This window comes from Phoxinus phoxinus (assembly GCF_949152265.1).
Source record: "Phoxinus phoxinus genome assembly, chromosome: 22".
Lineage (NCBI taxonomy): Eukaryota > Metazoa > Chordata > Actinopteri > Cypriniformes > Leuciscidae > Phoxinus > Phoxinus phoxinus.
In genome coordinates this window covers 3031142-3043738 of record NC_136897.1, presented here as the reverse complement: position 1 = coordinate 3043738, position 12597 = coordinate 3031142, and the positions used below count along the sequence as shown (strand labels likewise).

General features: G+C 39.3%; 1 protein-coding gene across 1 annotated transcript in view; it reads right to left on the bottom strand.

Moving 5' to 3' along the window:
• Positions 1-12597, bottom strand: part of rbms2a (RNA binding motif, single stranded interacting protein 2a) — a 59935-nt gene that overhangs the window by 24022 nt on the left and 23316 nt on the right. The window contains exon 2 of the mRNA XM_079597627.1: positions 11128-11288. Coding sequence (XP_079453753.1) covers positions 11128-11288 — 161 coding nt within the window. The remainder of the gene's footprint in view (positions 1-11127; positions 11289-12597) is intronic.

Genomic DNA, 12597 nt, shown 5'->3' with positions numbered 1-12597 from the left:
ATTTTGATGATTATGGCTTACAGCTTATGAAAACCTTTTCACAATATTCTATTTTTTTTTTTTTTTTCATAAGCTGTAAGCCATCATCATCAAAATTATAACAAAAATAGGCTTGAAATATCTCACTTTGCATGTAATGAGTCTATATAATATATTAGTTTCACCTTTTAAGTTGAATTTACTGAAATAAATGAACTTTTGCACGATATTCTAATATTTCGGGTTTCACCTGCATGTCATACATTATCTTGTAATATTTTTGCACAGCAAGCAGAACCTGCTTTAGAAACATCCCAGTAAACACTGCTAATAGGATCAGAAGTTAAAAGAGGAGACAATTGACCCTTCGCTAAGCCCCGCCCTCCTTAGTTACTGTTGCTACGCCTGACAAGCTTCCACGCCTGGCACGTCTATTATAGTGTGAATGCAGCGGTGTCAGACATTCCCAAGGAGATAATTAGTCATTTTTGGTGAAATATCTGAGAGAGCAAGACAATAGAGACTGCAGTGTGCATTCGAGGGATATTTCCACGACATAATATGCAACCGATTAGAGAATAATTTCATCAAAATTGATGCTAAAGCCTATAGTCCCAGCGCTAGCAGCAGCGCCTCATACGCTGACCATTCAAATGGGAAACACACACATTAAGGAGCAGCTGTTCATGCACAGCAGTGTAAGTGAAATGTGAAAATAATCTAATAACTATAAATTAACAGCTTATCCATAAATCGTGTGGAATAATACTAACACCGGGAGGGCCGCGATCGGATTGGGGTAAAGTTACTCAGGGGTAACGGGCCGTCGATTAACAAAATGCTGAAATATATTTTAAAGTATGTCAGTGAGCCTCCATCTTGCCTTTAATCCTCTTATTTTACGTTCAAATATTTGCATTATGAACAAAGAATCGTCATTATTTTCAAGCAATAGGTGTTTTTGTTAATCCTGTGGACATTTAGTTGTGAATGGGGCGTCCCACACGGCTTGATCCACGCCCACATTTCTCCCCTCGGCTTTTAGGATTCGGGAAGGGAAAAAATTACACCCCACCGGCCAAACTTTTAGGATACCGGGTATCAGATTTGCACAACGCTTCGGCATGTTTCCCTCGCTCGAAAGCTTGCCAGACCTCCCGTGCCTAGTTACGGTTGCTAAGCCACGATTGGCCAGTGGCGGTTTTCGGGCGTGGCTTAGCGAAGGGTCAATTACATTTTAAAGCATCCGTGTGAAAACAAACCTGGAAAGAGACATGACGATTTGAGGGGAAATACAAGAGATTCTCAATGCATTCCAGTGAATTATTGGGATATATCGTAAATGACATCAGGAGAAGAGACCACAAATGCACAGTATGTGTTGTCTGACTTCATTCGGCTACAGCCGAATACAACGAAAATAATCAGGAGGAAAAGAATGAAAATGCTCTTGCCACAGATGAGAGTCAAACCCTGTAGAAATACCAAAGCGTCACGATTCTCCTGACGTCTGAAATGTGACGTCTCATTCAGTCAAACTGTGAGATAAGGATTATTTGTAGCACAACCTTATGATCTGAAATGATTTGTTTCAGTCTTTTTGAGTGCAACTTCCCCAAACCGGAAGCGCATCCCATAATCTATGGGAGTCTATGGCTCGTCAGGAAAGAGGAGGATAAAGAGCTGCAAATCAATGTAAATAACCAAAGTTAACAAATCACAAATGTCCAGTGTTAACTGATAACACACTGAATACGGGTTTGAAAATACATTAGGGTGAGACATTATTTTCAATTTTGGGTTAACTTTTAATTTAATAAAAATAGATATTTTCTTTAAAGTGACAAAATCTGCTAAAATAAATTTGGTAAAATGCAGTTATCACCATTGCGGTTCTAGCTCATGACTGACATCATTTTCTTAAACAATTTATTTAAGTCCCCCTGTGGTGAAAATCCAGTTCTTAATGTTGTTTATGTGTCTATGTGGTGTTTTTAATCTGCTTTAACACACACCATGTGTAAGTTCATAAGTCGACAGCATTGCTGAGTATTTTCTGCTTAAAACTGCAGTGAACCAAAGACAGTCTCAAAAACACGGTTTGAAATCGCTGGTGTTTCTGACATCACAAACTACCCTGTAACCAATCAGATCAACGTGTGATCGTCAACCAGTGGATCTCTGAGCTGAGTGAGTGAGTGAGTGGAGGCGGGGATCATTTGCATATTCATAGAACCGCGCATACTAAATGAGGCAAGGGTGTCGAGTTACATTCAAGATATTTTAAGGCATGAAGAATTTATTTTCAAGGAAAAAAAACTTTTAAATATATTATTTTGAGTTTTAAGGGATGCAATTATTGACTACAGGGGGACTTTAACAGAATGGGATGCTAGAGGTTTGAGTATCACATTATCAGCGTGAGAATATGATAACTGAGAGGATAAAGGAGCAAAAAATAACATCAGTCAGAGCAACAAAAAGAGGAAGTGACTTATGTTGTAGACTGTGAGACAAACATCCCTGTTGAACAGTTCAAAGGTCATCAGTTAAACCTATCCGACTTTTACATTGAGACGTGTGTGTGTGTGTGTGTGTGTTCAACCATGACCCAGTTAGCGCTGATGGCGTCCTGTTCTTCACATGCTGGTGTTTGTTTCCCCTTTAAAGAATTTCCACTGCACTTCCTCGCCTCTGCGATCGCTTTACTCCTGTTCTCTGGGCAAGTCCACAGGACACTTCACTTTATAATGTTCTTCACACTGAGAAAACCCCTTTTGTGGAGCCTTTATTTTTAAAGGGTTAGTTCACCCAAAAATGTAAACTGTGTCAGTAATTTCTCACCCTCATGTTGTTCAACCCCGTAAGATTTTGTTCATCTTCCGAACACAAATGAAGATATTTTTGATGAAATCTGAGAGCTGTGTCACTCCTCCATAGGCTTCTTAAGGGATTGAAACTTGCCGGCAAAGAAAGTTATTACCGGTAAAGACATCATTAAAATAGTCCAAGTGACTACAGTGGCTCAACCATTTGTTTATCAAGCGACGAGAACACTTTTTGTGCGCAAAAAACAAACAAAACTAACGACTTTATTCCACTATTCATTATATTCTCCGTGGGCCTGAGTGTGTTTGCGTAGTATATCTGCGCAGCGCTTCTGTGTTGTACGTCATACACATCACACACATGACCAGCGTCGGCCAATAGTGAGCCTGCGTGATGTGCAACACAGAAGCGCTGCGCAGATATACTACGCTTTTTAAAAAATAAAAATAGCTTCCCTATTTAACGTATCCCGGTATATTCCACATCCTTTTAGGGATTTTAACATCTTTTTTCTTTCTTTTCTTTCTCCCAACTCTGCTTCTTCTCCATGTTCGACTTCTTGTTCGGCCATCAACATGGCCGCCACGTCCCAGAATGCAACGCGGCACCCAAGCCCTATTCATTTGTTGTGACGCGCTCCACAAACTTCCAGAAAGCGGATCCTGTTTGATACTGGATGCAATAACAGAAAACATTCAAAGAATCATTCTGATCATTTTAGATGAGAGATATTACATGCCACACAACAAATTAAAGAGTGTATCTGTCCCGCCGTAGCGAAAACAAGAAAACGCACATATTCTGAATGTTTTAAAACAGGTTTGGCAACATCCGGCTGATATGTGGGACGCGTGTTGACGGCACCACAGAGCCGCAGTGTTTCACTCATGAATGGCTTATTTAGTTGTCTCTGCATATTACGCTGTGACAGAAGTACATGACGCACACATTTATCCAACTACACACCAAAGCAAACCATAAACACAGTTTTGTTTCAGTCCGGTAAAGTTTCATCCTTCACACAGCAGGAAAAGATCACTCATTTAACTGTTGGCTAGACAGCATGTGAGGCCATAAACGGAGAGCTTTTACACATATTACATCATCAGGAAATTACCGTAAACGTAACCTACAGTCTCCCAGCGGGGGAAACTGGGTGGATCAGGAACAGACTCGTATAATCTTACAGAAATGCATGTGAAACCAGACGAGACTACAGCAGGGAAATAGAAAGCAAAACTGACTTGCTTTATGTATCAAGTAATGTCAATGAACTTGCTTTCACTACATACCGGATCTACATACCAGTCAAAAAGCTTTGCAAACTCAATCCACTTCAGAAGATGAACCCTGGGATGCTTTTAATATTTGTATGGTATTGACGGAGTTGCTAGCCACTTGTTGGCTGGTCTTCCAATTTATTCCAGTTATTTATCTATAAAACAATTTCAATCCTTTAAACACAAGCCGCTTTGAGGACAATGAGAAACAAATTCAGTCAAATGTGTCCAAAGTATAGCGCTGTGTTAAACAGAGGACTGTCGCCTGGGTTTTTCCATAGCCTAAATATGGCTGTGCTGATGTTTGTGGAAAATCAGCATTAGTGTATGGTGTCATTTTTTTTCCTCAGAAATGTTTAAAAGCGTCGCACTGCTTTTTCCAGTTCATCTCCAGCAGAAGCGACGCGTCAGCACCTTTCTCCTGCCCTCGTGCAAGCGCTGTCCCACATCTGAACTGAAATGAAGAATGTGTCTGTTTAAACATTAATGATAGGGTCTAAACAAGATTGGTCTTGACTTGCAGAAGCAAAACCAGTTCTCAGCCTCTAGAGATCTGTAAAATATTGGTTTACTGCGGCACAATTTACTTACTTGAGAGCTATAGAGTTTACTATAGAGTTTACTATAGAGTTTACTGCTCACATTCAAAGCACAATCAAGTTTAGCGAGACTTATTAACATGCAAAGCTTCTCATGTTTAGATGTACAGTGTTAACTTACACTACATAAAACATAATCTACTGTAAAAAATAAAATCTGACCCAAATGATATACATGTAAACACACACACACACACACACACACACACACACACACACACACACACACACACACACACACACACACACTTAATCTTAATCAATCAATATCTTACTATCCTTTACTAACAGTTATGGGAATTTCCCATGATAGTGCTAATCAATCGCTGCTTAAGTAAAAAGAATGTCCTTGTTTACAACCTTGTTTCAGTCCTTTTCAATATAAAAGTCTTTGCTACTGACTGACTCACACATAAAGACACTTTTTCCTGCCATATAATGGTGTAATAATATAACTTTAACAGAAATCGAAATTAGGGATGGGCAACGATTAATTGCGATTAATCGCATCCAAAATAAAAGTTTGTGTTTAAATAATATATGTATGTGTACTGTACTGTGTATAATTATTTTCTATATATAAATACACACATATGCATATTTGCATGTATATATTTTGATATAAATATTTTATATATAAAATAAATAACACATTTTTCTTAAATTTATACACGTGTGTGTATTTATATATACAAAATAATTTTGTATATATAAATACAAAATGTATATATTTATAACGAAATCTAACGAAATCACAATCACTAACGGACCCTTTCTCAGTACCAAGTACAGCATATTATTTATATAAAATATTATTTATGTAATAATATTTAAATGAACAAGAATAAGGCTGACTGAGATAAACGGTACATGAGCGCTGAACGGCCTGAAGCTAACGTCTCCCAAAACGTCTAAACTCATATTCAAATGGGATAAATGCTTATATAAATAGCATATTTAAGGTCTTAACAACGGGGGCATGACAAAATAATAGTAGTATTTGTAAAATTATAGTGGATTTGCTCCTCCGCCATTGAGGCTTGCTGTGAGAAACGCTGCCAGTATAGATCCGGCAGAAACTAGCGGCGTGATACAAGTTGTGAAACGGTTTCTATGTTTTCTTAGTAGAATATTGCATTGCTAGAAAAAGGCTCTAAGCCAATCAGATTCAAGAACCGAAACTGGTATATATATACACATACTGGAATTAGCTGAAAGTCTTTGTAAAGTTGCATGGCGTAACATTTTATAATAAAGCTCTTGGCTTCATCACAAGAAAACAAAGCATTTCCTCTCTGCCACTCCTATTTGATTTATGTCTCCTGAATTCACCCTCATGTTTCCTCTTTTGAACCACAAATGGCTCGAGTCCAAACCTGAAAGCCTACTGCAGTTTGCTCAACAAAACACACTCAAAGTTACATCTGATCTTGAGATCTCTAGACTGTTAACACATTAACAAGCAGAAGTTTACAGATGAAACGTCCAACTTTGATTATGAGGTAAAGAGTTCTTACAATATAAGTGGGAGTGCATAAAGGAGACTCAAAGCAGTGGTGTGTGAACCTCTTCTGAAGTGAGAAGAAAAGTCCCCACTGAAAATGTCTTTCTAATGTAAATTTATGCTCTATTTCCCTTTTGTTTACAGTGTCCTTGTTAAAAGGACGTATGGAACATGTTACACCATCAACAAGTTCAAAAATACAAATTGCCTGCAATACAGTTTATCAGGTTTATGTATTTATGTATACACACGATCTAGATCCACTGAGGGTTAGGTTTAGGGGTGGACATTCATTCTTAGTTTTTTAATGTATATAATGTATAATATGTATTTTTATATATATATATATATATATATATAATGTTAAAGGATAATTCCGGTATTTAACACCTTGAGTCTATATTGTAGTTTGTTTTGGATGAACGAGTGGTGGACAAAATTTTTTTTGACAATGGTTCCTCTCTCGAGTTTTTGACTATAAAAGAATTGGCCATGGACCCATTTAACATTGGAGTCAATGGGCATGTCCGAAAATGTCATTAAAACAGCCAATAATGTTCGTTTACAAAACTGTGCAACTCACCGAGTGATTAGTGGTGTTAGTTGATGTTCCAGAAACAAAAAGTGTTGCGAAATACAGTTTCTGTCGTGTTTTATTCTCTGTTATTTGTTATTTTCTGTAAAGCTGCTTTGAAACAATATGTATTGTGAAAAGCGCTATACAAAATAAACTATACAAAATAAACTTGAATTATTCGTCATTTTGTAAAATCCCATTGAATTCTGTTGAAGGACTGAGTGCTCGTTAATATAAATGCGCTACCGGAAACGGAAAGGGGGCTGTTTACATTTGGTCGATGTAGTCTTTTTGCTCGCTTCCGTTTCTCATAAGGCTAGCGAGCAGAGCAACTGTGCTCCGGGAGAGTAAGCGAAATAAACAAACAAAACCTTGAAAATATTGAAAGACGTGACCACTGACCAGTGCAATATGAAGTTGAACTCGACTGTGACCGTGAGTGTCCCGCGAGACATAAACATCGGTTATCGCCATCAAGTGGTCGGGAGTGTGCTAACGCTTCAGATTCAAATATTGAGCGGAAGTTACACGGTTGTGAAGTGTCTGAAAAAATAGTTCCACTATAGCAAAATAAACGGATTGGAATCATATATTGCGACGATATATTGTTTATAATCATCAACGAACATCACTAACCACTCGGTGAGTTTAACAGTTTTGTAAACGAACATTATTGGCTGTTTTAATGACATTTTCGGACATGCCCATTGACTCCAATGTTAAATGGGTCCATGGCCAATTCTATTATAGTCAAAAACTCGAGAGAGGAACCATTGTCAAAAAAATTTTGTCCACCACTCTTGTTCATCCAAACCAAACTACAATATAGACTCAAGGTGTTAAATACCGGAATTATCCTTTAAGTTTCATATAACTCAAATCATACAAATTCATAGGAATTCACCACCAAATTGCTAAAATTGTTGCATTGTATAATGTGATTGTCTTGGTTTCAAATTTGCAATACATACAGACGGTTGGTCTGGGAACGCCCCCGGGAACGCCCCGTCACGTGATGTGAATTCAGCCCGTGGGGGAAAACATTGCCTTGGTGCTAATTGAATTACACGGGACAAGAGTTGCTGTGTCGTTTTCTGTACCGCCAATAAATAAACAAATTATGAATTGAAGTTCTACATCCTTCCTAATAAACACACAGAACCGGAAAGGAGGACAAAATGGCCACAAGCAATAAGGCGTGAGGATGATCAAGAATCCCAAGACTAAGCATGTGTATGTGTGCAGTCGGCGTTTCATCACCGGTAGGCTACGTTGTAATGGCGTGAGCCGTGCGCCTATGGAGTAGTTCGAGGTCTACACTCGATACACACTGCAGTCTGTGAGTTAGGGATAACGGTCAGCACAGTCCCTCGGCAGCTTCGTACTACTGATCACCGTTTTACAAAAGGATTAATAGTTTGGAGTGAAGCATACGTACAATTGGTAGGTGACAAGGTTTTATGGAGTTATAGTATACGAAAGTTAATTGAGTTATATGCTAATGTTACCGCTACAGCTACCGCGATGTCTTACCTGGAGATTCAACCAGATAACAAAATATGTCTGGAAACGACACCTCCGGCCATTTGGTTGGGTCATTGACCCAGTTTTTAATTAAATAAGGGCAATCATTAGCCTGGGTGCCAGCCCGAACCCAGCCTACAACATTTTTTGGTCGGGAAGTTCGGTCTGGACTCGATCCGTTGAGGAGTAATTATGCTCGGCTCCCAGAAGGCCGAGCCAATCAAATTGCCAGGACGGGCTTTAATCGATGATGGACAGGTGATCTGCGGTTACGTAATCACCACGTCATCAAAGAGCGGTTGGGTTGAATTGGTTTTCAACAAAGATGAAGACGACTGCAGCTGGAGAACTGAGATGTTTAGATTCCGCTATCGCGTCTGTTATAAAAGTGAACAGAGAACCGCAATCAAGGCATTTGTCGATCAGAAAGATGTGTTTGCCGTCCTTCCTACGGGATTCGGCAAAAGTTGAATTCATCAGCCGGCTCCGATGGTGGCTAAGAAGATGGGACGCAATGAAAACCAATGGAAGGGATGCGCTCACGATCTCTTTTCTCTGAAGCCTCAGATGAACACGCTTCTTCAGCCTCAGATGAACACGCTTCTTCAGCCGGCTCTCTTTCGTCGTCTTTCCATTTTTTAAAATCAGTCGAGTCGTGTTGCAACCGTGTTATAAAGTTGAGACAGGGCCTACAAATGCGAGAAGTCGAGATCTAATCCTAAACGGAGAAGTTGTTCGTATACATACATACACCTTTTGTATTTCTCTCAAAAATGCAATTCGTGCTTGTAAGTACTCCGCAAATTCTTAAATTATTTTTACAACAACGGCAAAGATCGTTTACACTCATTAATTTACTACTTCTTCCAGCGTGCGTGCAGTTGAGCTCTGTGGACCACTGTGCGTCGATCAACATACGTCACTTACTGCGTTGCTCTGATTGGTTGTAGGTCTATCCAATTGAGTGCAGATTTTTTTTTTTACTGGTTCGGTTAAGACACGCCTCATAATCAAAGCCCTGTGGAGCAGTATCAGACTCACATTCTGCCTAGAATATGAGTATGACGAAGGCTAGGCAATGCTAGGCAATCATAACCTATTGCAGTTAATTTAGCAATATACCGATGCCGGTCGGCAGGTGTCAATGACTCGCAATTAGGGCTGTAACGATACAGCAAACCCACGATTCGGTTCGTATCCCGATTTCTGACCCACGATTCGATACAAACCGCGATTCTTGCGAGGAGGGAGGATTTTAAAAGCCAAATAATAAAATAAATAGCTAAAGCTATAACTCTGTTTTCTTGTAACAAAATACTTTTGAAAAACAAACAGAACTATACTCCATTGTGGAGATGATTCGAGCATGTTAAAAATTCTTCTGAGGTAACCGAGGCTTACTGTCTGTGCTGTAAACCACAAATAATATATATTGCCTATTCCGCATGACCCGCATCTCAAGCGCAGGAATAACGCTTGCCACAAAGTGAACGCGCCTATATAGAGAAATGCACACTTCCTACGAATTAGCCTAAGCCGCCATTTCTTTATGTTTTGAATTAACGTTAAATCAAGTAAAAGTATTTCAAGCTTTCTAAGTTTCGATTCGTTTATGAGGTGAGCTCCAGTTCACGCGCGCGCCGGTGCCCCACACACACACACACACACACACACACACATATACAAGCAAACACCGCGCGCTTTGCTCACTTGCTCTGGTGTTTGCTTGTGTGTGTGTGTGTGTGTGCTCGCGAGGGCGCGCGTGTGTGCGTGTGGGGGAGAGGTGCGATTTTTGAATAATAATCAAATGATACCCAGCGATCTTCGAATATTATTTTTGCTTGAAATTCCCATACCTAATATGTAAAAGACCCCGTCACAGCCCTAGGATCTATTCTGGACGAGAAAGATAAGTCTGGGAAGGGGTGTGTCGATCGCGATCTGCCTTCTCATACCGCGACACAGGTTCGTGGATCTGAGTGTCGCGATTTCGGTTTAATATCGTAAATCGTTACAGCCCTACTCGCAATACGACATTTTTGTCATTCAAATACACACGATGTTCGCAGTGAATCATAATCATAATCCAGAATCATAATCCAAGTAACAGGCAGAGGGTCAAAACCAAGGCAAACAATAACAGAATCCAAGACACTGGCAAACTGGGACATCCAGGGAAACTCCCAGAAGACCAAAACCACAACAAAGGAAAGGCGCGAGTGCTCAGAAATGCAGTGTGACACACTAACAAGACTTCGCAAAGAATGAGTGAATAAACAGGGCTTAAATCGGCAGAGTAAACAAGGTAATGAGACACAGCTGAAATAATGAAGCATAATGAGTCCGTGCAATGGGTTATGGGAAATGTAGTTCATGATGGAAAAGCAAGGTCTCTAGTGGAGGTCAAGGGCACTCCCGCTGGTGTATATAACACTCAGTCATAATGTAGACAATAGACATTTATAATGGTACATTTGTATAATAAAAAAGGAAGAGTTGTAGTAAATAGTCTCTTGTTAGCCTGAATAGCCACATCCTCCATTAAACACAAAAATAAGCCCTACAAATTAATAAAGAACATATTATGCACACATTTCGTTGTAATGGTATGTCATGATTTGTAGATTGGTTTGTGAAAGGTGCTTTTATTCATGTTGGACTAAGTATTCGTTGCATTTACACAGTTTTGACCGCCAACTGTCGGTCAATAAGAGTGAATCAATTGAAGCAATTGGTTTTTCATTTAGTTTTGAAACACTCAGATGTATTCTGATTAAAGTAAATTACGAGCACAACAAAGCTAGCTAGACGTATATAGCCTACAGCGAGACTTACGGTTGGCAGAGCTTGACCAGGTCTTGGTCTGTAGTCCCAGGATGGAGTCCACGGATGTAAAGGTTTGTTTTGCTCAGCTGTTCCCCGCCTCCCAAACTACTTGCGCTGCTACTGTTGGGGCTGGATAGTGCCATCTGGTGGCTGGAGGACACATAGGCTTGCTGTTGAAATAAAAACATCAACAAATAAATGTTATTAATATTTAAGATTTTAATGTTGTTTATGTGTCTATGTGGTGTTTTTAATCTGCTTGAAGACAAACCATGTGTAAGTTCATAAGTCGACAGCATTGCTGAGTATTTTCTGCTTAAAACTGCAGTGAACCAAAGACAGTCTCAAAAACACGGTTTGAAATCGCTGGTGTTTCTGACGTCACACACTACCTTGTAACCAATCAGATCAATGTGTGATCGTCAACCAGTGGATCTCTGAGGGAGTGAGTGAGTGGAGGCGGGATCTGCATATTAATAGAACATTTGCATATTCGCATTTGCATATTCATAGAACCGTGTATACAAAATGAGGCAAGGGTGTAGAGTTGCATTCAAGATATATTAAGGCATGAATCATTTCAAGGAAAACAATTTAAATATATCATTTTGGTTATCAAAGATGAGTTTTAAGGGGTTAAATTATTGACTACTGGGGAACTTTAAACTACTACAAAATTGTTGATTAGAATAAGAAGGGAATTTGCAAAGTGTGAAAAGTGTCCAAAGAAATTGAAAAGTTACCAGCATTTTTTAATCTATTTATGCACCATTAAAATTGATTAAAACCGAAAGCCAAGACTAAAAAAATAATAATAATAATTACATTATCCTAAAAGAGTTCCAGCACAGTCAACCTTTTTCTAAATATCGGCCTTTGACTCTGTTTTTGAACAGATATATTTCCATGAACAATCAAGTAGTCAAATGTATGCGGAGTGTGTGGGAAAGGGCTTCGTCAGCAAGTGGCAAGTACACAGATTCAGGCAAGCCCTCGGGGTTCCAGCATTAGTTGTGAGAGATTTTTTTCATTGAGAAAAGTTGATATGTACTGAACCTGATGTATCCAAATGAATCAACATTGAATCGAACTGAATCGAGAATCAAATCGCAAACTTGTGAATCAAATCAAGAAATTTGCCTCAATGCCCAGCAGCGCTACACAGGGAATGTGATCATTACACATTAACAGTTGTGTCCTTACACTAACCTGCACTGGTTAAAGTGAAGGATGAGTCCGTTCACCCAAATACACAATCAAAATCCTGTATGTTGCAACATCCCATGGTTTCCTTTCCCCTCTGCTCCATGAGTTTGTTGACTTAACCTTTTGTCTCTTCCATCCAATAATAACGTTAAGCAACTTTCAGATGCCTGCCAACAGAAAACCAGCACTGAATGTGAAGGAGAGCTAAATGTGTGGTTCTTCTAGGTCTAAGTTAAAGGTGACATATTTTGTCCTTTCCACATGATGTAATAT